General features: G+C 38.5%; 1 protein-coding gene across 18 annotated transcripts in view; it reads left to right on the plus strand.

The window, feature by feature from the left end:
- Window positions 1–26,386, plus strand: part of L3MBTL4 (L3MBTL histone methyl-lysine binding protein 4) — a 448,782-nt gene that overhangs the window by 198,104 nt on the left and 224,292 nt on the right. For all 18 annotated transcript variants that reach the window (XM_042909930.1, XM_042909929.1, XM_042909916.1 and 15 more), the window contains 2 exons: window positions 12,607–12,692; window positions 14,772–14,882. In XM_042909930.1, coding sequence (XP_042765864.1) covers window positions 12,607–12,692; window positions 14,772–14,882 — 197 coding nt within the window. The remainder of the gene's footprint in view (window positions 1–12,606; window positions 12,693–14,771; window positions 14,883–26,386) is intronic.

A 26,386-nucleotide genomic window follows, 5' to 3' on the forward strand; every position in this document is an offset into this window, starting at 1 on the left:
AGTTCCACTTGTTTATTTTTGCTTTTGTGTCAAATCCAAAAATTCATTGTGAGGACCAAGATCAAGGAGATTACTGCCTACCTCTTCTTTTAGGACTTTTATGTTTCAGGTCTTTTGTTCAAGTCTGTAATTAATTTTGAGCTAGTGTTTGTGTATGTCGGAAGATAGTGGTCCAGCTTTATTCTGCATGTGGCTATGTGATTTTCTCAACACCATTTATTGCGGAGACTGTCCTTTCCTCATTGTATACTCTTGCCTACTTTGTTGTAAATTAATTTACCATATATGCATGGATTTATTTCTGCCTCTCTGTTCTGCTCCATTGGTCCCTGTGTTTTATTTATTTCTTATTTAAAAAATTAAGTATTTATTTTTGAGAGAGAGAAAGCATGAGCTGGGGAGGGGCAGAGAGAGAGGGGGACAGAGGATCTCAAGCAGGCTCTGCGCTGACAGCAGCAAGCCCGGTGTGGGGCTTGCACTCATGAACTGTAAGATGATAACCTGAGCCAAAGTCTGAAGCTCCATCGACTGAGCCACCCAGGTAATCACATCCCTATGTTTTAATGCCAATGCCTTACTGTTTTGATTACAATAGTTTTGTAATGTAATTTGAAATCAGGAAGTATGATGCTGCCATCTTTGTTCTTTTTCCCAAGATTCCTTCATCCAGAGTCTTTTGTGGGTCCAAACAAATTTTAGGACTGTTTGTTCTATTTCTGTGAAAAATGCCATTCTAATTTTTAGGGATTGCATTAAATTTGTAGATTGATTTGGGTAGTATGGACGTTTTAACAGTATTAATTCTTCCAGTCCATGAGCACAGAATAGCTTTCCATTTATTTGTGTCTTCTTTAATTTCTTTCATGAAAGTCTTCTAGTTTTCAGAGTACAGGCCTTTTACCTCTTTAGTTAAACTTATTCTTAATGTATTTTATTCTTTTTAAAGCAATTGTAACTGGAATTGTTTTCTCAATTTCTATTTCTAGTAGTTCATTATTAGTGTATAGAAATACAACAGATTTTTGTGTATTAATTTTGTATCCTGCAACTTTACCAAATTTGTTGATTTATTCTAACAGGTTTCTTTTTATGGTAGAGTCTTAGGATTACCTATATATAAAATATCATGTTATCTGCAAATGGTTACAGGTTTGCTTTTTTCCTTTCCAGTTTGGAGACCTTTTATTTCTTACTCTTGCCTAATTGTTTTGACTAGGACTTCCATTATGTTGAATAAAAGTGACAATAGTGGTCATCCTTGCCTTGTTCATGATCTTAGAGGAAAAGTTTTCAGCTTTTCACTGTGTGTGATGTTGGCTGTGGGATTGTCATATATGGCTTTTATTGTGTTGAGGTATGTCCCTCTGTACCCACACTGCTGACAGTTTTTATCATAAATGAATGATGTGGATGTTGAATGGATAAATGGATGTTGAATTTTGTCAAATGCTTTTTCTGCATCTATTGAGATGATGGTAAGATTTTAATCCTTTGTTTTGTTAATGTGATGTATCACATTAATTGATCCCTAGAATAAATCCCATTTCATCACCATGTATGATTTCTTTTAATATATTGTGGAATTCAGTTTGCTAATATTTTGTTCAGGATTTTTGCATCTAAGTTTGTCAGAGATATTGGCATGTATTATTTTTTCTTACAGCATCCTTGTCTGGTTTTGGTTTCAGGGTAATGCTGGCCTCATAAGGGATTTTGGAAGTGTTCCTTCCTCTTCTATCTTTTTGGGAGGGCTTGAGAAAGAGTGGTATTAATTCTTTAAATGTTTGGTGCTTTTCACCAGTGAAGCCATCACAGGTTTTTGATTACTGATTCAATCTCCTTACTAGTAACTGGTCTGTTCAGATTTTCTATTTCTTCATGATTTGGTTTTGATAGGTTGTAGGTTTTTAGGAATTTATTCATGTCTTCTAATTTGTCCAACTTATTGGTGCATAACTGTTCATAGTAGTTTTTTATGATCCTATGTGTTTCTGTGGTATTGGCTGTAGCATTTATTCTTTCATTTCTGTCATGTTCCTTCTTGCTAAAGAACTTCCTTTAGAATTTCTTCTAGCACAGGTTTGTTGGAGATGCATCATCTCAGCTGTTGTTTGCCTGAAAAAGTCTTTATTTTGCCTTAATATTTTAAATATATTTTTGCTGGGTATAGAATCGTGAGTTGATGGATCTTTCCCCCTGCATTTCATTAAATATGTCACTTCCTTGTCTTTTGGCTGGTATAGTTTTTGTTTATAAGTCTACTCTGATTCTTTACCTATGTTCTCCTGAATGTGATTTTTATCATCCTTCTGGTTACCCCTTAAATTTTTATCTTCAGTGCTCCGAAAGGGAGCTCTTGCTAGTCTTCTGTCTCACTCCTAGTCTTTCCTCTGAGCACTTGGTAAGACCCATTAAAACCACCTTGTTAGTGAGTATGGAGACACTCCTCTTATGTCTGGGGTCAGCTATTCCAGACTGACATGCTAGCTCCCACTTGACTTTTAAGAATTTATTAAAATGTTCGCTGATTTCTTTTTACTTACTTGGGTGTATTACCTTTTCCTCTAGTTCTCTGCCACAGGTTAAATATTTTGAGTTTCTCAGCTGTCTCTAGAGGAACTTGTACCCCCTTATATTTCCATTACTTTGTTTCCTTGGAACTTCAGCTCTTTGATGGACTCCCGGAAGTTTATGATTTTTCAGATTAGCTGACTGTTTCTCATTGTTAGGGAGTGGGTAACAGTCTTTTTGTCTTTCTACATTCTACATTGAAATGGAATTCTCCTTTATTTTCCAATAACAATATTTTATGAGTCTTCTCTTAGCTCTCTAAGGATATGAATTAAGGGTTCATTTAGTTTTAATTAATTAATTAATTTTGAGAGAGAGAGAGAGGCAGAGGCAGAGGGAGAGGGAGAGAGGGAATCCCAAGCAGGTTCTGCATTGTCAGTGCAGAGCTTGATGTGGGGCTTGATCTCACAAAACATGAAATCATGACCTGAGCTGAAATCAAGAGTTTGACACTTACCTGACTGAGCTACCCAGGCACCCCAAGGTTCATTTATTTTTTAAACTTGTTGGTTTAAATCTTCTGTTCCCTATATTGTCTCTTTTCTCAAATTTACGTTTTTACGTTAATTGTTTTTGTTTTTGTATCCAGGTATTGGGTTCTTCAAATCTCTAGTGAATCTCAGTTTCCTTTCATCTTTAAGAATAAGGTCCTGAGAAGCAGAATAAAATCTCTGGGTGCCCTGATGGAGCTTGTGAAATTGTAAACATCCCTGTGGGGTGCTGAGATGTTAACCAGGATGTTTTAGTTGGATATTGGATACCTCAGAATGTCATAACGAGGACTTTTGGGTTGGTTCCCACAGGAAAGGCTCCTCTTCCTCCTTCTGACTGGGGTGTGTGTTATGGCAGGGTTGTGGGAGTTGTTGAGAGCTGAGGCAAAGGGCTGCCCGCAGTTTGAGATTCAGGTACTGCAAGTGGCCATTCTTCTATGAGTGGGCTGCATCACTGCATAAGATCCCAAAGTCTGTTCCTTCTCTGTTTCAACCTGTCCAGAGACTAAACCCTCCAGCCTTTAGCCTTAATGTGGGAGGGATAGTTGCCTAGTTGTGTGGGGTCAGGTAAGTGACCTGGTGTGTCTAAGTGTTTCTGTTAGGACTTCAAAACAGTCATCTGTTGTTAGCACCACACTCTGCCTTCAGAAGGATATGATGCCTGCAGCTACTGAAGCTTTCCAGGGTCCTATAACATAAATTAACCTGCTTCTTTAACAGATTTGTTTTAGCTTTCTCAGTATGTGAAGCCAATTTTCATTCATTTATTTCCTTTTCACGCTTCCAGGGGTTTTGTTTCCATGTCTCATCTGCTTTTGCCTTTTTTTTTTTTTCTTTCACTTGTTCTCATTGTGGCTTTATATCCTTGTACTGGTACTGTTTTTATTTTTAATTTTTTTCATAAACTACATTTTATTTATCCTGTTTTTTTAAATTGTTTTTTTTATTTTTGAGAAAGACAGCACGAGTGGGAGAAGGGCAGAGAGAAAGGGGTATGGAGGATCTGAAGCGGCTACTGTGCTGACAGCAGTGAGCCCGATTTGGGGCTCGAACTCACGAACTGTGAGATCATGACCTGAGCTGAAGTTGGATGCTCAACTGACTGAGCCGCCCAGACGCCCCAATTTATCCTGTTTTTTTAAAAGCATTGTATTTCTTTTTCTACTCAGGTTAGTTACTCCTCTCAAGGAAGTAGCAAGTGGTGCTAATCCCTCCATATTAATTACTACGAGCTAACTAGCATAACAAATGACTCCCAACATTTTAGTACCTTAACACATTAAGAATTGATTTCTTGTTCTTCTCACAGTACAGTTATGGTTAGTTCTGCCCCATGCAGTTATTTCAGAACTGGGGCTCCTCCAGGTCTTTCGGACTCTTTCAGCAAAGCCTGAAAATGGGAAAAGAACTGATGTTTGTTTGCACATGAGATGGTTTTAGGGGCCAAACTTGGAAGTGGCTTATTACATCATTTCTACCCAAATGCATGGGCCAGAACGCAGTTACATAGCTACATTTAACAGCATGGGAGTCCAGGAAATGTATTTTCTCAAGAGGAGAATGAAAATGATTGAACTATTAGCCATCCTATGCTATATATATTTTACTAATTCCAATATGATTGCAAATACATGCACACATACACACTCATACATCCATATATTTGTGAACCCATATCCTTTTCAAATAATTGCTTGTGCAAATAAATGGAATTATATTATATACATATTTGTCCATTATCTTTTTATCTTGCTCAGCTGTTTCATGGCAAATCTCTTTCAATTAATTTGGTATAGTTCTGATTCTTTATAAAGGCTACATAGTATTCCATAATGTGTTGTATCAAAATTAATTCAGAATTTTCTCTGTTGATAAGTATTCATTTAAAAATGCCTTTATTGATATTTTGGTGGCATTTAGAAGGAACAGAGCTAAATGTATATGCTCATTTCTGCATTTTTAAATTGGGAGTCTAGTATTCAGACTGGTTGTGAATGTATGTTAAATGCAAGATTATTTCCAGAAATAAAGCTATAATAATTCATATTTTGAGAGGTGATGAAATGTGGTTTATAACAGCAATTGATTTCTGTAGATTCTCTAGAATTATCAGTTTGCTGGACATACTTAGCAAATATTCTAAATGTCTGAGGAGCACATAGAAATATTTTAGCAAATTATATTTTGATACCAAATAACTACTTAACATCATAATTTCTTTGGCAAGCTAAAATTACATTAGCAAAATTTATAGCATAAATAAATCTTGTATTTAATTGCAACATGAACTATTGACTTTTTTTAGTTACACACAGAATTACTGTATTTAAATGGCATTTTGGTATTTTCCAAATATAGATTCTGTTGACATAAGGAAGGTAAGAAGAATTCAGAGAAAAATGTAAATTATTAATTAATTAATTGAATAGATATTAAGTACCTGCTAAGCATGAGGCCCAGCTAGGAGCTAAAGATGCAGCAAAGACCAATATAGGCATAACATGTAAGGATTATTAGTCACAGAATATTACTCAGTGGAGTATTGTGTAGTTAGTGAAATTGAGAGAAAAATAGAAGCAAAATAACCAGTATGTTCTCCATAATGTTAGCCATTGAGAGAGACAGACAGACAGAGACAGAGAGAGAGGGGGAGACAGAGGGACAGAGAGAAATAGAGGCAATTACCCCATCTTGAGTGCCTGCCATTTACCAAACACTGGGCTGGATTAGGTACCGTGGGAGCCATGGTCCTTTTGGAGACAGTTCCGCTGGGAGCTCATCCAGTGTGGCACAGATTGGCTGTTTTCTGAAAGTGATTTCACTAGTTAGAACAGAGACTCTGTTTCCTTAGCCTATTCCTAATACACTTCATCTCAGCCATACTTTCGGCAAAACAGTCAATTATGAAATGAGCTCCTCGATAAGTACTTGAGTACTTCTAGTTCATTGTGTAGATTGAAAGTTCTGTGTATGCTTTATGGTCTGGTGATCAAGGAACAAATCTGACATACTGTTAAAAACATTAGGGAGCATAACTGTATTCTTTGGTCAGAAAGGATATTTTACCCCTGATTGTGATGAGCTGAATATGAGTCCAAGACTTCTGGCATCTAAGGTACCATAACTGTGAGGTTAGTTTCAACATATTTTTTGAAAACAAAATCGAGTGAACCTGAATTAGGCTCAACAATGATTGAGATAACTGATTGTCCTCATGTCTTGCATTTCTTTTGTCTTGTACTAAATAGTGTAGCGCTGTCTAACATGGGATATTTAGTGATTCCTTGATGTTAAGATCGTTTTCATAAAGAGCCCCTCCATGTGTGCCGAACCTCGTGAGTGGAGTGGCAGCACACAGTCATTGGGGACTGCCTGCAGTCTCTACCATCCGGAGGCCTGGATGAGTTACTGCTCTGCCTTGTCAGGGCTTCTTGAAACAGAGAAGTAAATAGGTAATGCCTGGGGGGCATTCTTAGAAAATCCACTCTCTTGAAATGATGGCAAAGCCGGTCAGTCAGGGCTTCAGCAGTACTAGTTGCATGGCCCTCATTCTTCTATCGATGCTTCTTCTCGGCCTTAGTGCCTGGCAGCATCCAGAGTACTCACCACGCCTCAAAGCAACTATTCACAAGTTTTGTTTTTGTAATTGCAGATCGGGAGGCCAGGGTTCTAGCTTTGGCTTGGCTATTAGTTGTCTTGCCTTAGACGAGTCACTTAAAATGCCAGGTCTCACTTTCCTTATCAGTACAACAAAGAGTTAGATGAAGTGCCCTGGTAAGTCCATCTAGCACGCATGTTTATGATCAATATTCTCTGTGTTCTGATTGAACCTTCTCAGTAAGCCTCTTAGCACATCATTATTAAGCTGGACTGTTGTCCATTACCTAAAAACTGTTTGTCCTGGGACGCCTATGCGTTTTGGTTCCTGGACTGGCCACTGATGTAATTATGGTTGTCATGCTTCTCTAGGTTGCATGGGACACACTAATCAGACCAGAATTCCAGGACCTCAAGGGCTTATACTCCTTATTAACTACCGTTCTTTAGACTGTCCCAGTGGCAAAATTATGTTTCTATTTAGGCTATTGTTCCAGGTGGTAAATTCATGGAGGACGTTGTTATAAGAAGAGTCTGTAACTAATATGACACATAAGTAGGCCTTTCTTACATGGAACAAACAGTTGAGGATTACATTTACCTTACACAGAGGCCACAAGTCAGATGGCCTTCCCTTGGTACTGTGCGGTCTATAGTGCTATTTGGAACCTTAGCCAGAATTAGTACAGGAGCATCAGCTCGTTCTAATGATACCTCTGAATACTGCCAACACCAACAGGCAAACAACTTTGTATCAGTGTTCCATTCATTATATTGAGGCTAGACCAGTACAATTTTGGCTCACATATCTGACATTCTTGGCCACCACAATATCAAATGCAAACTTCTTAAATACATTTCATTCAGCAGATATTTGCCAAATATTTAATAAAGGATAACTACTGATCACTACATACTAGGCTCTGTTCTGGAGAAAGTCCCAGAGAAAATGGGACTTAAGTGAACTATTTCCTGTCATTAGGCAGTTATGATCTTATAGAGCAAGAGAAACAACAAATATGTAAATATTAATTTAATAAGTTAATTGTTGGTAAGTGCTATGGAGAAAAGTAAGGCAGGTCATGAGGTTAGGAGGGGCACATGTATTTGGTGCGAGGGTTCTGTATATTTAGGGAGTTCAGGGAAGGACATTTGAGCAACAACTTAAAGGAGGTGAGGTAGGGAGTGTGGAAGGTACATGGGGAAAACTTCTCTGTAAAGGAACAGCAAGTTTGAGACCTTGAGGGAGAAGAAGTCAGCTGTGTCCTAGTTGGAGCAGGAGCAGAGTGAAGGGAGATGAGGTTGGAGTGGTAATGGGTCCCTGGTGGGTAGGGGCCTGTAGATCATTGTAAGGAATTGCTGTTCCGGAATGGTATAAGTAGTCCTTGGAATGATATATTTTAGTATATTTCACTTGCATTTAACTTGGTTTGACGTTAAGTTTCTCTGTTTTTGCACCGTCCCATATTTGTATCCCTTTTTTCTTGACTCTCAATTTTTTCAACTCAAAGCACTGGAATTGACCTTCATCTAAGTGACTTTTTCGCACAGATCTTTCTCTGTCACCCTCTTGGGATAGCACATTTTGTCGTATCCCAGATAGTCCCACTGTTTCTCCTAGGACAGTTCTCAGCCTTTAGAGAGGCTCCTCTCCCATGAGGGCGCAAGCTCTTCCCCTCCATTGCACTTCCTCCCTCCGTCCTCTCTGGCTGTCGTCTGTTTGCCTTCTAGTTATTTGCTGACGTTAATTAAAGATATTTGTCACCTGGGTCTTCCTCTTCTCCAGGAAAGTGCCAGTACCATGGGGAGATCCAGGGGCTGCCTGGCAGGAGCCTTGCTATGCTTGATCCCAATAGCTGACACGTTTCCTTTGTTTGGTTCAGCCACCTGTGCCCACAGCCACAACTTGAACCTCATCTTGCCTCAGTGTTTGCCCATCTCTGATGGTTTAATCTCTCAATAGAGTGGAATGAGGTGGGACGTGAATAAATACATTTATACCAACAGCCTGCCTCCAATCTAGCAATGTTCCCACCCTTGCCATATGACACCTTGGCCTCCAGGGGGAGCTCATACTCCCAGTCCTGAGGCCTTGGACCACCGTGGATCATGGAGCTCTGGGTTATAATACTAGGGGGAAGCAGTGGTTGAATACGTGGGTAATGGAGTCAGACATAATTGTTCCAAACCCATTTCTTCCACTTCTACGTGTATAGCACTGGGAAAGCTGCTCAAGTTCCCTGAGCCTCACCTATAAAATGAGCAGCATATGTGAGGAATGAATGACTTAGTGTAAATGGAGTACTCCGAAGAGTGGTTACTAATAAACTGAAACTAGTTATATGTTGCTTTCTTTGAGACAAGTGAAGGTGCTGAAGGCTATTGTTCCATGGGGTGGTCTCATATATTTCTTGAAACAAGAAGGAATTTCAGCTTCTGAAAAGCTTCTGTCATATTGCCACACAGCTGTGTCAGTGGACCTGGCTCTTGCCCCTTCCTCTGTTGCCCTGATTCTGCCCCCTGCCATACCCCCCAAAGGTAGCAGGACTCAGGGTGGGGCTAGGAGGAAGACAGTGGGAGTATGTGGCTTTTGCAGGCCTCCCTAGGCAATGAGACGTTCTTCTTCCTTGGACTCATTGAACAGGGAATATATATACACACAGTACATACATAGCTCATTTCTGGAGAGTGTCACAGAGGCAGTACTGCTTCAGAAACACTGAAAACAGTCACAGTCTTTTATTCGCACTTATTGATCATGAAAAAAGATGATTTCTTTCATAGCAGCATGCAAGATTTCTTTACGGGACTGGAGCAGCACTAATTGCTTCCTCCCTCAGCCTCTGCACATTCATTCCTCAGCCCACCACACACTGCTTTCTTTAGTTACCATTCCCCAGGATCTGCTGCTTGGGTCCCTGGTGAGAGACCTGGAGCCAGGGAGGAGGGGACCCCGGTGCTGACGTGGCACGATATGAGCATAATCAGAACCCACACGGAAATGTGGAAATCCAAAATACAAGGAATGAGTTTGAACAGTCGTTAAAAATATGAGCTACAGGGGCACCTGGGTGGCTCAGTCGGTTAAGCATCTGACTTCAGCTCAGATCATGATCTCATGGTTCATGGGTTTGAGCCCCACGTTGGGCTTTGTGCTGACAGCTCGGAGCCTGGAGCCTGCTTCAGATTCTGTGTCTCCCTCTCTCTCTGACCCTCACCTGCTCGTGCTCTGTCTGTCTGTCTGTCTCTCTCTCTCTCTCTCTCTCTCTCAAAAATAAAATAAACATTAAAAAGTATATGAGCTACAAAAGTAGCAGAAATAATTCCTGAAACAGAAGGGATGTAACATAGCTCATATATGGACAGGGACAAAAAGCAAAAGAAACCCTAAGAGAGTGTTTAAAAAAAAAATAACTCCAGCCTAAAACATGTGTACGGAAGTTAGATAAAGCAAATGAGTTATGAAAGTAAATGCAAATGGATTTCAAAATCCATTTAGAAGATGTTTAAAATAGATATACCTGAGACAAAATAATTTAAAAGTAAAAAGGATGGGCAAAATTTTATTAAGAAAACAAACAGAAAATACAAGATGGCATACAATTTAATTTTTAGTGACAAAGAAGAATTTGATGTAAAAGCAATCAAGGTGTCTAAGGGAAATTTTTTTTCAATGTTAAATAAAAAGCACAATCAGTAGCGAAAATTACATGTGCTTTTCTGTGCTAAATAATGTAACATCAAAATATAGAGCAAACCACCCCATGATCCAGCAGTTTTACTCCTGGATGCATTCCAAAAGAAGTGTATATTTGTGATGACCAACAAGAATATACTAGAATGTCTGTAGCAGCACTTTCCATAATAGCCCCCGAAATCGAGACTGTCCAAAGGACCATCATCAGTAAAATGGATAAATTGTGAAATCCTCACCCAATAGACTGCTACAAAGCAGTGATAACAGATTTTCTGCATGCAGCTGTCTACACGAACCTGACAGAGTGCTGAGCAAAAGCTGACCACTGCAAATGAGTACATGCTGTATGATTCCATTTATACAAAGGAAAAAATGGAACAGGCAGAGCTAATCTTAGAGGTTAGAAACTAGGATGAGAGTTTCCCTTTGCGGAGAGGGGGCAGTGACTGGAAGGGTGTAGAATGGGGAGGGGCTGTCCTGGGTCCTGGGGTACAGCTATGCTAATTTTGTGAACAGTTTTTCAGGCTGTTTACTTCATTGGCATATTTTTCTTAAAATATTCTTTATTTTAGTAAAAAGTTTAAATATGAAGAAAAAATTATCACAGATACTAGAAAACTGTATGAAAAAGTATTTTAGAAATTTTAGCTTATTGCTTCAGGTTTTTTGCTTAAATAAAAAATAAAGCAGATTTTTTAATAATAATAGCTACTTACATTCAATTGAGGCATACTAATATGCCTCAAAACATGTGTGTATGTGTATGTATATACTTAAACAAAAATTTCAACTGTTGATCCTATATTATGCCAAAAAGAAATCCTAGATATCATGTGACATTCTGAAACTACCATGTGGTAAAGTAGATATTATTATGAATATTTTAAATAACTACAAAAATTAATGATTTGAGATATCTCTTAAATAATTATTTGGCCAGTGACTAAATGAAGGTGACACTTACAGATTGTAATTATAATTGTTTTTGAAAAATAAAAGTGAGATACACAAATATTTCATAAAAGTTTATCCAGATGTCTAAAGCTGTATTCAGGGGGAACAGTGGTAATTTCATGATTTTAAATGCTTCTGTTATTTAAAAAAATGAAAATAAATCAATTATCCTTATAGTTCAATTTGATGAGTAAAATAAAAACCTAAGGGAAATATGAGTAAAGAAGTAATAAGAGTAAAAGCAGCAAATGAAATAATTAGAAAAGAGAAAAAACAAGAAAGCTAATGAATAAATCTAGGTGCTTATTCCTTTAAAGGAAAAAGAAAATGACACAATAATATAGACCTCAGCAAATGTAATTAGGAATAAAATAACACAAATATAAAGAGAAATGAGAAACCCAGTTAGAAATATATACATCTATGTATATATATATATGTGTGTGTGTATATATATATATGTGTGTGTGTATGTATATATATATGTATGTATACACACACACACACACACACACACACACACACATATATATATATATATATATATATATATACACATGTAGATATATATATATATAGAGAGAGAGAGAGAGAGAGGGAGAGACGGAGGAAGGAACGTGATAGTGAGCACAAGTAGGGGAGGGGGAGAGGGAGAGGGGGAGAGAATCTCAAGCAATCTCTACACTCAGTGCAGAGCTCCACGTGGGGCTTGATCCCTTGACTCTGGGATCATGACCTGAGCCCAAATCAAGAGTTGGATGCTCAACCGGCTGAGCCACCCAGGTGCCCCCAGTTAGAATTTTTTTAAACATACAGTGCTCTGTACCATGTTATACCAATATATAAGTTGCAATTATAAATGGCAAACCTGGGAAATTGCAATTACAGAGATGTAATTAAGAGAACAAAACCCTAATAGATGCAGAAGTATTGGAGAAATTGGAAAGATTTTCAGTTTATGGTCTGAGGTCAGACAGGGATTGTGAGTGTTTTTTCAAACTTTCTAAAGAGGCCTTTTGGGTGTAACCAGGCTCTGCCAAATACCCACCATTTGACCTTGGCCAACCTGTTTAACCTTGTTGAGTGAATGAATGAACCGATATATGAGTGCTTGCTTGCCTTAGTGGGGGTGAAACAGCCCATTCAGAGGTTAAAATAGACTTAGGTAATGTATGTGAGGTTCTTAGCATAGGGGCTGTTAAATAGTGAGCAGTTCACAGAAGGTCAAATGTCTTATAGTACATGGGAATCAAAATATTAGTGAGTAATTTTTTGATATGTATATGTATTTTTCAGGTTATCCTGATCCGGAAAATTTTTCCTGGACAGAATATCTGGAAGCTACTCAAACTAATGCTGTTCCTGCCAAAGTTTTTAAAATGGTGAGTTGTATACTCTCTAATACACTCTCAACTTGAAACGGTGTACATGTTGACTTAATTTGGCAGCTCAAATTATTCTAGTTTTTTTCTTTTTAAATGCAAGTGTTATTTTCATAACCACTTTGCCTGGTTTTCAGTTAAAACTACAAAGGAGGTGACTCATTTACTATTGTTCCTCTACACAAAAGTAATGATGGTTTCCCTTCTTACAAAGCACAGTAGCCCACCCTAGTGCAGTTAAAGCCCCTCATCAACCCCTAATAATGGCAGAGTCCTTCATTTCTGCTTGTCTTAGTCCACATGGCGGGAACTCTGAACTTTCAGTCTTGGGAACTGTTTGAATGCCAACGATGCCATAATAAAATAGGTGAACTGTATGTAGTGGGTGTGTGTTACAGTTTTATCCATTTTGAGGGAAACATTGCTTTTAGCATTTAGAATACCAGTTTTTAAAGTTCAAATTTGTACTTATACCTTTATTCCAGGGTTGAACCAAGCATAAATTATTGGGGAAAAGACAGTGCACTGATAGTACAGTTAGAGATATTTATGTTGTAAAGTGGTTTTCAGATTGTTCCCTTTCAACTTAATTGTGTGCTCCAGGCTTCCTGATTCATCTTTAGTCAGAATTTTATATAGCGAGCTTCTACATACGATTTCATTTATAAAAAGTTTTCTAGGGATCAAAAGGGATTTTAAACAAAATGCTATTTCATTTTTTTAAATAAATCTGTTATAATAGACTGGATTTGGAAAATGAATTTAATCAAATTAAGAAAGCCAGAAGTCCTGGAGTGCTAGAAAGGACTTCAGGAATTGAAAAAACTCGATAAGCAAAGTACCAGCTGCTGGTAGTTAACCTCTTTCTCTTTTGCTTTCTGTCAAAACTCATTTTATTTTTCCAAGAAGAAAATTACAAGAAAATAAAATTATGATTTCGTTAAAAAGGCAACTTCCAGGCTCTGACATGGAGTTATCATGGATTCATCTCAAGCTGTGTATCTTTGGCATCTGCAATATGAAACTATTACCTTTGTTATCAGGACAGTGACCTTGGGGAGAACAGAAAGATTTTCAAGCATCAAAGACCTACTTGTAGTCAGTATATTCCATTTAGTAGACATAATAATGCATTTTAGAAGAAAATATACTTCCACAAAAGCGGGAAAGAAGCAAACCAGATATTGGAGAAAGATTTAACTGTTTATTATGTATTATGAGGGCTTCCTATTGCCATTTCTAGACTTACAAAATTCAGTACAGTTTCATTTTCAATAAAGTCGATTGAATATGTTATGTGTTAATAGCTTTCAGAGTGACTTTTTACCAACCTATGAACACTGCTGGAGTTGTCTTTTGACTTTGATTTTTTGTATTTAAATTTCATTGGTGTCAATGATTTGGTAAGTCCCAGTGTGCTTTTTCCCACCCCATTTTCTTTAGGATTTCCTAAGTGTCCTCATTATAGACTCCTGGTTCCTAGGATTTTTGGAAGAAGCTTAAATTAAAACAGTTTTTAACATGCTTATGTTACAGATAAGTAACAAAGCACAGGTTATAGCTTTAAATTACATTGTGGTTTGATTCTAAAATAGTTTTAACTGTCAAGAGTTATGCAGCTTTTATCTATTTTAAAATTTAGATTTATAAAGGATTATGTTTATGTTTTTCTAATTATTTAGTAAATAATTTTGTCTTCTGAGTCATACTCTACAAAACTGGACAGTGAGAGTGGTCAACAGTTTCTTGATTTATAAAGTTAATTTCAGAAAAAATTAATCAAATTGATAAATTGTTAATAAATTAGAACCTATTTTGAATCTTGTGATTGTTAATGAATATATGATTTAATCTGTCTTTTTAGCTATCTTGAAAATGACCAAAAAATTCTTTCTCCTCTCACAGGTTTTTATGAAACTGGATAAAATAATATGCACAAAGTGTTACGTGCCCTTAAAACTAAATTCCAGTTGTGTTCAAGGTCTAAATGCAAAGTCAGATCAATTGCACTTTAGAAAACATGCGATGTGGCATCTGAGCAGTGGGATTTTGCTGACTTTGGCTCTCTTGATGTTTCAGCGGCCACCCCACGGTTTTCTGCCCAGCATGAGGCTTGAAGCCGTGGACAGACGGAACCCCAGGCTAATTCGCGTGGCTACAGTCATCGATGTGGATGAGCAGCGGTTAAAGGTAGGAACTTGCCAGAAGTGCCCTGCTGTTGTGGCTCCAATTTCTTGGCTCTGTTGGAGGAGAAAACTTCCACTGATTTTGTTCCTAGTCCCAGTTCCTGGATACAGAGATTTCCAGCTGGCTGGTACCTGACACGGAATCTGTAGATTAGACACACAACTGATTTTGAGTGGGATTCTAACATATTCACGTTGGGATTTGCTGTTTAGACTTTCTGTGTTCTTTCTTTCTTTCTTTCTTTCTTTCTTTCTTTCTTTCTTTTGTTCTTTCTGTCTTTCTGTCTTTCTTTCTTTCTTTCTTTTGTTCTTTCTCTCTCTCTTTCTTTCTTTCTTTTTATAGCTGCCTTTTGTCACTATTATCAGCTATTTCTTTGAAATAGTCATTAAACACCTTAACAAGAACAATTAAGTCTTTGTTTTCTACTGTTCTTTGTTAGAGCAAAGAAAAATGAATAAAAGGACTTTAGTCACTGTAGCTAAAACAAAAAGTTAAATTTTGATATAAATATTTGATGAACAGATTTCTCTACTGTTCTTATTGTGAAATCTACTTTTTTAAAAGCACACATCATCAAAACTAAATTTTCTTAGAAGCTTTTCATTTTTTTGTACAGAGCTGAAAGTTGTGGTATTCAATAATTATATAACATATGACAATTCAAAAGTTATTTTCCACCCAAACACAGTTTATTTCATAATAATAAAAAGATTCAAGTCAACTACTTTGAAAATAGGCACTATCAAGAAAGATGCTTTTATGTGTGATGTACAGTTATAATTTAAAATAAATCTTATGTGCTATGTGCTATATGCTGAATAATTTATCTCATAAAGAATAATCAGTACATATATTTTAGTAAAATTTAGAGATGAGTATTTGGCCATAGATTATCAAGAATTGGCAGTGTTTTATTCTTCTGACAAATGGAAACAACTATGCTGAATGCTGTTCAGAACTAATACATTATAGGTGTTTTCTCTTACATATATTGTTATTAATATTTTATTTTAAATTTAATTTTAAGCATATTGCTGAAATTATTATTTGTGGCTCTTTATTGCTTACTCTTACAGCACTTGCTCTGGGAATAACTTTTGGATATCGTAATTACTTTATAAATTCACGAATATTTTGTTATTGAAAATGAACCTCAGGTTTTTTTCTCTGAATTCTCTTTTAACTTTTATTATACAATTATTGCATTTATAGGAAAAACTCAATAGTACATAAAATCTTATTTAGAATTCTAAGTGACAGATTGCTTTCTTGTGATTCATAAGCTATGTATCGTGGTATCCAGTTGAATGTATTTGCCAGCTTATTTATGTGATCATATTGGGCTAACACATTACCTTGAAATATTTGAAAAACTTTAGTTCCTAAATTGAATTTAGTGTATTTCTTATTTACTATCTCCACATTGATCCTTTTAAATCTCTGAGAATTTAGCTGGTCCTTCCAAAGAAATATTTCATGTATCTTCTCCTTATTCTTTCTCTTCCATGGTAATTGCTTTGTCTTTTACTATAAGGAAAAAGTTGAAAAATGCCTCGTCTCTCTGACAGGATTAGAACCTTAAGTGTTACCTCTGTGGTTGTGAGTGCAGTGGAAATCCCGTTAGGATTTTAGGACTAAATTAAGATGTGTTTATGCTGCTGACATTCTCTACCCTGTGAAATGGTGCTTTATAAAATGTGAAATGAATTGCTTGCACATACCATTCGATCTGTCAGAATGTTATCAGTCCTGGAATGGACATTAATGTCTTAGGGCTTATAGAGTACTTTTGACCTCACCAACAGCCTCTGCCCTCTTATAGCCCATTCCTGTGATGGAACCTCCATTTTGCCATGGACTCTCCATGCTGCATCCACCCCCAGTCCTGCAGTTGGGTATATCCTTGTCCTGTCCCATGAGGTACAGGGAGAAAGATTGTGGGCTGGCAGTTTTCTGAATAGACACAAATTATAGAAAAGATTCAGAAGTGTGGCTTAAAATTCCATTCATCAGTGTTCCCAGGGAGAAAAAGGCATTGAAAATGAGTCTCAAGTGTTTTCCTCTGAATTCTTGTTTAAGGAAATTGAAGGCAGTGGATGGGACTCTCTCTGCAGTAGAGAACACAGTTGACACTTCCCTGATCTCCTGTTTGTCCAGCACCATTTGTTTATTAATATGCTGACCATATTCTTCTGTAATTTTCTCTTTTATTTATTAAAAAAAATTTTTTGTAATTTTCTCTTTTAACATCTATCTTTCCAAGACTGTTTTTATCACTGACACTGGCACATAATAGGTGCTTAATAAACGTGTGAATGAATGAGTGAAAGAACAGATGGCACTGCATATATTCTGGCATCCTGTTATTTGAGTAATTGTGTGAAACAAAAAAATACTCTTCTCTCATTCCTAACTCCTGTCCTGATTACTCACTCTTCCATTGGAAATCCAGTTCAACATAATGTACGAAAGTGACATAGGATAAACGGATCTGGGTTTGAATGTCAGCTCTGACTTATTTAACTGTGTTATTAGCTTGGTTACTCAGTATATTTGAACTTCTTCTTATCTGTAAAGTGATGTGGTTAATAATGCCTACCTTGCAGGCTTGTTGTGATAATTCAGTGAAGTAACAAATGTAAAATACCCAAAAATGTGCCTGACTCTCTCTAGCACCGTCAGTGGTAACTGCTGTTATTAGCCAGTGCAAATGCCCTGTGCTGCTCTCCCTGGGTGCCTTTATTTTCTGTGCTAACAAAGAGGCCTCATGAAAGGAATTGTCATCGGTAGGCAGAGGAGGAACAAGCCCACAGTCCCTGGTGAGTTCGAGGGGTACTCCCCTGGGAGTGCTCGTGCTCATATGGTATTGTGCTGCATGCTTGTGTCTGACCGCTGAGAGTAGAGTCAGCAGGTCAACCAAAAAAACTATACTAATGATGATGATAATGACGACGATGGCACTTAATTTTATCAGACGACACTCTTGTAAGGGCTTATATGCATTAGTGCATCCTCATAGCAACCGTGGGAACAAAGGTGCTATTATTATACTCATTTTATGGATGAGGAAACTGAAGGCCAGGGAGGTTAAGTAATTGGTCCAAGGTCACAAGAGGGAGAGAGAGAGAAAGCACAAGCAGAGGAGGGGCAGAGAATGAAGGAGAGAATCCCAATCTGCCCTGTCAGCACAGAGCCCGACGTGGCACTCCCTCTCACGAACCGTGAGATCATGACTTTAGCCAAAGTTGAGAGTCAGAAGCTTAACCAACTGAGCCACCGGGAGCCCGAGGGGAACTGGGTTTAAACCCCAGCTTTCAAACAGAGTTTTCAACTCTAGAGCTTATAGTCTTCCTCCTCCTTCTATTCTTATGTTTTAATCGTTATCATAAATATCCCACTTCATAATGGGAGAGCAGATGTCTAGGGTGGGGACCGAGTTCCCTCTTAACCCACCCTACTTTGTCCTTTGTGCTGAGCCCACACTGCCTGTCCTCCCTGGAGGTTTGGGCGGTGGTACTGGCACTCCCTGGCAAAGCGCAGTAGATCCAGAAGACTAACTTTTTTCCCTTCTGCCACTCCTCAAATATGTAGTTGACCTTATGTGCTTGATTAATTCTATTTTTAAAGCAGCTTTTTTGAGATATAACTCACACACCATAAACTTCACTGGTTTTGACTATATTCCCAGAGCTGTGCACCCATCACTACTATCTAAGTTTAGAACCTTGTCATTCCTCCCAAAAGAAAGCTCATACGCCCTAGCAATGACTCCTTGGTCTACATCTCCTCGCAGCCCCTGGCAATCACTAATTCCATTTTCTGTCTCTGTGGATTTGCCTATTCTGAACATGCCATATAAATGGAATCATGTAATAAGTATGTCATCTTTTGTACCTGGCTTCTTTCACATAGCATAGTGTTTTGAAGGTTCATCCATCTTGTAGCATGTATCAGTAGTTCGTTACTTTTTATTTCTAAATAGTATTCCTTTGTACAGATGGATCTACCACATTTCGTGATCCATTCATCATTGTAGATGTTTGGGTCGTTTCCGTTTTTTGGTTGTTTTGAGTAATGCTGCTATGAACATTTGTGTATGTTTTTTAGTGGATGTAAGTTTTTGTTTCTCTTGGGTATATCTCTAGGAGTAGAACTGCTGGATCACGTGGTAACTCTTTTTTTAACATAAAATGTTTTCCGTAGTGGTTGCACCATTTTACATTCCCACCAATGGAACATGAAGGTTTTAGTTTCTCTACATCTTCACCAACACTTATTATGGTGTTTTTATTTTATATTTTAAATACTACCTAGCCTAGTGGGCCTTATGTGTGCAGATACAAAGAATGTGAATTATTACAGTTGACATGTTACCGCCAATAGTACATTGGCCAAAAGGAGTAGGATGCAGTGACTTCTTAGCGGTTGCAGTAGTAGAAGTGATAACAGCAGTAGATATGGTGTCAGGCTCAGAAGTCACAGAAGTGTTATCAGTAGAGTAAGAAGACCCAGTTATTGAATATGGACCTTGTTTCAGACACTTAGCTAAGTATCTTATGTATTGTACCTTTATCTTCACAACAACTTTTTAAAAAACTTTTGTTTTTATTGAGGACTAACTGACATGTGACACTGAATTGGGTTCGGGTGTGCAACATAGTGATTCCATATTTGATCACCACAGTAAGACTGGTTACACAAAGCTCTTACAGGTGTGGGTTATTTCTGCCTCACAGTTGGCATGGAGACTTTAAGTATTGACCCAGAGTTCCCAATCAGTAGTGGAAGAACTGGCTGTAAACTCATGTTTCTAATTCCAAAGCTAGTGCTCTCTCATTTCAGATATTACCCTCAAGCTGTGATAAGCCATAGGAACTAGAGACTATAAATTGTCAGTGTTGGCAGGACAGGGCAGCGGCAGCCTGACTCAAGATATTCTCCACTCTTGCTCTTTTAAGTCCACTGGCACTAGTCAAGTCAGACATTCTGATTTTCATACTGAAAATATTAATTTGCTCATGTGTGGTTCATGGCTTATGAAGTTTTTCTTGCCATGGCAGGTTTTTAAGATGCTATTTCCCTTGTGTTGATTACTGTGTTTATTAATTACCATAGTTACTTTCTAATAAATATTTATGATATACTCAGTGTGTATCATGTTCAGTTTATAGCCATCTATTATGTTTAATAATTATTCTTTTGTTTGGTTGCACAGTATACTCTGTTATATTTGAAGGCCCATTACTGTCACCTTATCAGGAAATGCACGTTAAACTACAATAGATGGATGGATGCTTTTAGGAAGGTTAGCCTTTATTTAGGAAAAAAAAGAGTGTATTCTTCTACAAATAAATGTAAAAGGAGGACTTAAAACAGAAATATTTGATAAATATTTGCCCTGTGGGAACCACAGCTAAGCTGTGAAATGAATTATAAATGAATTCCAAATAGATGCTTTAGGAAATTCTCTTGAATCATTAATAAATTGAGTGTCTTCAGCAAGTCTTTTCATATTTAATGCATTAACTGGATGTATTTGTGGCATTTCTAAATGAAATAAAAGCATCACGACAAAAATTGTCCAATTGTCATGGTAAGTTGTCTACTTGTGTGACCAGACTGTTTTGAATTTTTGGGCAGACCAATAAGTTCAAAGCTTTTGTTTGAAAAACCTGCAGGTGGATTAGTGCAAAGCAAAAGTCCAAATACAAGTCAGTGAATGTTCATTTTAATTAAGCGTTTCCTGTGCTTCGAGAAAGTTGCTTGACCCCTATGAGTCCTTGTTTAATTATCTGTCAAAAAGGGAGCAGAAGTGGAATATATCACCTCTCTTGCCACTGTCTCTAGCTGGGATGCATTTTTGAAAGTGGTTTTGAAATATGAGGACAGAACAAGATACTAACATTAAAAATGACTGTCCTTTGAGCTAAACTTCTAATTAACGCCCATCACAGTGCCACAATGATTGATGACTGTCTTCATTTGGGAAGGAGACTGGGACAAATTTCAAAAATATTATGACCAATTAATGAAAAGATATTTTTTAAGAGTAGGTGAAACTATAAATTAGTGTCAGCCATGATTTCCAGATAGGTTTATGGCAGGTAGAATGCCCTCCCCGGTAAAGGTGCATTAGTGTAATTATAGTAACAGCAAACAGCAGCAACAATAATATCGGTGATGGCTGACTCAGTTGTGGTGTGGTGCCTACATGTTGCTGTTTATGTGCTTTTACATTTTCATATTCTCTTAAACCAGACAGCAAGCCTATAACGTAGATGCAGGTAAAAAGACAGTCACACGTAGCTTAAGCCACTTGTCCAAGGCCACCCAACTACAGCCGGAGCTTGTAACCCATAGGGCAGCATCTCTTCCTGTAAAGGGACAGCAAGGAACTATTTCAGCCTTTATGGGCCTTGAGGTCTCTGCCGCGACTCCTTGGTTCTGTGGTTTAGCACAAAAACAGTCATTAACAGTATGCAAGCAGATGAGGGTGGCTATGTTCCTGTAAAACTGCAGACACTGAAATTTGAATTCTCTATAATTTTCACATGTTATGAAATACTCTTCTTTTGATTTTTGCAGCCATTAAAAAATATAAAAATCAATCAATTTTTAGCTCACAGGATGCACAAAAACAGATGATGGGCCCTGTTTGGCCTGTGGACTATAATTTGCCAACTCCTGTCTTAACAGATATACCAGACTGATTGGGCTATGAGAGATGAACTTACAAAGTTGTTACTTTTAGTATAAACGGTTTTGTGTTCTTGCCTTATTTTTTTTTTAATATTTTTGAACGAAACCACATCTATGTTTATTTTCTAATCTAGTTTTAGATATTCAGTGGAAAGAGGTAGAAGAGATGAGCTATACCATATAATTAATAGCTTCTAGACTTAAATATATTTCTCCTCGTATCAATTGATAACCATCCATTCATTTGATTTTCAGTGTGAATGTAGTCAAGCTCCCCAAACGATGTATAATCTTTCATTGGGCAAGCTTCCTTGCCACTAGAATTATACTCTCAAAGAAATGTAAATAGATACTTACCTTGAACGTTTTTATTAAAGTCTCTATATCCAGAACAGAATCATATGCCCAACAGCACCTCCAGGAAGAACTGCCCTGGCGATGACTCGGATGTCCCACTCTGGAGCCATTGCTGGCACTCCTTAAGTAATCCTCACCAAGCCCCCATCTCACCAGCCTGACCTGTGAGAGCTAATGAGATCCTGACATGTGATTATTTGGCTGGAGGCATCAGCTTAGTCATGAGCGGAATAGAATAGAAATAGAACATTTCGCAGTTTTCTGTGCAGAACACTGTCTGTGTAGAAACTTCTTAAATAAAGATGATGATGTTGTAGCACTAGTTGTTCTTAACCCTTATTTTAGGATTATACATTTCTTTGAGCGTCTGAGGGATGCTACATGTTGTTCGGCTGCAAAATGCACATACCTGTGGGTACAGATGCTGGATTATATTTGTGTTTCAAGAGTTACTGGACTTTTTAGTAAGGATCTCATTTTAGGCTAACAATTCTCAACTTGAAAAAAAAGGTCCTCCATTATCTGTAGTCTGTTGCTTTATTCAGTGCTTTATATTTACTCAGGAAGTATGAGACCCCTTGCCTGCTGTGATAACGAAACCTCTTGTTTCTCAGATGTTCAGTCAGAACGTGCAGTGTGGACCTGCTCTCTTCCTTCAGGGAAAACAAGAGAGTCTGTTGGATTTGCCTTGGCTTTGGAGGAGATGTGCATGTTTTCCATGGTTTTCTTGAACAGAAGCGTACTATTTCTGACCAGCTGCAGTTTTGACATTCCACATGCCCTTACTAATACTGATACTTAGCTAATTAGGCTGGATATCATCTCTTTTTCTCACATCTTGCTTTATAGGCACTCTATTTTTACCAGTGGAAGAATATCTATCAAAAATAAATAAGAGCAAAAAACTCCCCAGAATAAAGTGACTAGGCAAGAGGGTGAATACATCTCCCATCTTGTTCTGAAATCTGTGTCATTTCTTGTGAAATAAGAAAAGATGATGGATAGACTCAGGGAAAGCAGCTTCTTCTGTGAGAAGAGAACGAGTGAATTCTTACATTAGATTAATTTATTTCCAAAATGGAGTTGTATTATTTTCCCACTGCTGCTGTAACAAATTACCACAAACTCAGTGGCACAATGCATATTTCTTTAGGTTGGCAGTGTCACTAGGCTCCAACCAAGATTTCAGCAGGGATTCCTTTTGGATGCTCTGGGGGAGAACCCTTTCCCTTGCCTTTTCCAGTTCCTAGGGCCTGCATCTGTTCCTTGGCTCATGTTCCCTTTCTCCACATTCGAAGCCAGCAGCATAGCATCTTCAAACCTCTCTCTGATATTTCTGCCTCCTACTAATCAGGGCAGTTGTGATTACCTTGGGCCCACCGGAAACCCAGGATAATCTCCCCCATCTCAAGATGACACCTGCAAATTCCCTCTTGCCATCTCAGGTAACGCTTTCACAGGTTTCTGGGCTTAGGATGTGGACAACTTTGGGAACCATTATAACTATCTGGGTACTACTACCCAAAGCAGTAGTACTGGACAAAATTAAGATGCTCATTAAAAAGAGGGAGAGGGGGCTTTTACTTACTAAAATCAAGAGATTTTACTTACTAAAGAGACCATTCCAGGAGCAGTGGGCCCTGGGGTGATGTTGAGACTTGGAACCTGCCCTCACAAGCTAGTTGGGGAGGTAGGTTAAATCACAGTTCAATGTGGGGGGCATGGCACAAACTATCGAATGTTGTAAAAGCCCATTTGCAAATGCAGCAAGCCTTGTGAGCAAAGATGCCGAGGGGCAGATGGCTTCTCCAGGAGAACAGTTTTTCCTCTCTTAGAAAAAGTATAGAACATGCCTTGTTTTATTTGCATTTCCAAACACCAAATGCCTTTATTTACTATCATGTAGAGACAAAGGAGATTTCAAGTTTAATCTGTCTTAATGTGTATGTGTGTGTATGCATGCATGTTTGTATCTATATACACATTTCTTCTTCTTCTTTTTTTTTTTTAATTGAAAGCCTCTTGAGCCAGTGGTCTGTACACGATCTGTGTTTGGACCAGTGAGCAGAGGAATCGCAGGAAGTTGCATAGCTGTGGGAGCCACTGGGGCTCAGCTGTGGGAAACGGGCCACAGGGGTCTGCAGCACAAATGGTTGCTATGGGTCTTCTTTTTCTACTACTGCTTCTTAGGGGCTTGTTCCCAGCACTGTCTACTCCAGGACTCCGCCCAGGTGTGTGTGTGTCCTTGATTTCTTGGCAGAAACAGGGCTGGGTCATGGAAACAACGGGACGGGGCCATATTCACTGGGACCCAAGGGGTTCTGGTGATAGAAAAAGAAGGGATGTGTAGATCCTGTAAACTCAGAGGATGTATTTGTGTTCCAGGGCCATTGAACCAGTAGGGAATGAATCAAAGTTGAACCAAAGATGGGGTTCAGAGATACAGGCTGGGCAGGATGACGGCCCCAGTGAACAGGTTGATGATCTGGTAGGCAGGCAGGGCAAAAACTGGAAACAGGCACAGTTGAAAATGTTTAGGCGATATTCCACATCCTGGCGGAACTGGGTGTGGCAGGAACTGGGTGTTGCATTTCAAGGGTGTAGTACAGGGGAGGGTTTTCCACAGCAGCAGGATCCAGATCCAGCATTACCTGGAAGAGTGCAGAAATGGAGAATCAGGGCCTCCCCCAGACCTGCTGGAGTCGGAATGTGCTCCCTTCTCAAATATGAACAAGGAGTACTTATTCACATTTAGAGAAAGGCAGTCTGTGTGTCTTCTGCCCTCGTTTTTAATTCTCTTCTCCACATGGGTTGAGGAGGGTGGTGCGTGTCCACTGCCCTCCACGGTAAGCCAGGCATGAGTGGCTGCTTTTGGATTCTAAATTCAGCAGACATTAAGATCTGGGTGGTTCTCTGGGGAGCCCTCTGACCTGTGATAACTGTTGTAGGAAAATTAAGTCATCTCATTAACTCCTTCAAATGTATGCTCCCTAATTTGGTGTCCACAGTGAGGCTTTATGTCAGAGAGCTGAGAGGCTGGCACTCAGTCCTTGGACTCCTATTGTAATGATCAGTATTTCCCTGTCCTTTTCCTTTGGGTAGCAGTAATCACTCTTGTAGGGTCTATGCGGTTACATTTACCTTGTTCTCCTCTACCTCTTTGCTCCTTTTGAATCTTCTCATTGGCTTCTGTCCTTAACCTCTTGCCCAAGGCCTTGGTCCCTTTGTCTTTACTTCTCTGTTCTGGTAGCTCTTAAGCCTGAGTGCATATTTAAAATGCCCAGCAGTTTGGGAGCTCCTCAGGTTATTCTAATGCACTGCCTGGGCTGAGCACCTCTGCTGGGTTCTATCTCCCTGAGAGAACTCATCCACTCCGCTGGTTGTCGGGACCTTTTATTGACTGATAACTTCCAAATTTGTATCTGTCTGTTTCCATGACCTCTTCTCCAGAGCCCCAGGGCCATATATTTAACTGTTACTTGACATCTTTTATATGTTTCATGAACTCCTCACTATATAGGCCCCAACCCGTTTCTCCCTTAGGCATCCTCAACTTAATAATGGCAACTTACCCATCAAATTGCTCAAACCAGACACTTGGGAGTCATTCCTAAAATGTACCCATCTTGAAACAACCATATGCAGTCAACCACCATATTCGATTGATTCTGACTCCAAATACTATATCCCTAGTCCCATTGCTGCTCTCCATCTCATGACAGTCACCCTACTGACAGCTGACATCATCTGTCAGTTGGACCACTATAGTTACCTCCCAGCTGCTCTCTGGATCCACTCGAGATCCTGTCCGTCCATAGTATATAAAGATGCCAGAGTGAACTTGAAAACATGGGTTGGATCACATGACTCTCCTGCACACACTCTTTGGTATCTTCCTATTATTATATTTATTTATTTATTTATTTATTTATTTTTATTTTTTTATGTTTATTTATTATTAAGAGACAGACACAGAGCGTGAGCAGGGGAGGGTTAGAGAGAGGGGGGAGACACAGAATCCGAAGCAGGCTCCAGGCTCTGAGCTGTCAGCACAGAGCCCCACGCGGGGCTCGAACTCACAAACTGTGAGATCATGACCTGAGCCGAAGTCGGTCGCCCAGCTGACTGAGCCACCCAGGTGCCCCGAGCCACCCAGGCGCCCCATTCCTATTATTATATTTAGATGAAAAAGAATCATCTCTTCTAATGTGCCCCACTAATCCTGTGTAATCTTGACTTACTTCTACAATCTTATTCCACATTTTATTACCTTTAGAGACCATTGTAAAATTTGGAAGAAAATAGAAAAATACTAGGATTTGGCTAGTGACTTTTGAATTCAGTTTGAAAAATTATCTTTTCAGCTGAAAGTGATACTTCACTCTTAACTTCACATGAAGGGATCACACATAACCCTCTCTTCTGCTTTTGAAAAATGCCAAAATCATCTG

Source organism: Panthera leo, chromosome D3, assembly GCF_018350215.1.
Source record: "Panthera leo isolate Ple1 chromosome D3, P.leo_Ple1_pat1.1, whole genome shotgun sequence".
Lineage (NCBI taxonomy): Eukaryota > Metazoa > Chordata > Mammalia > Carnivora > Felidae > Panthera > Panthera leo.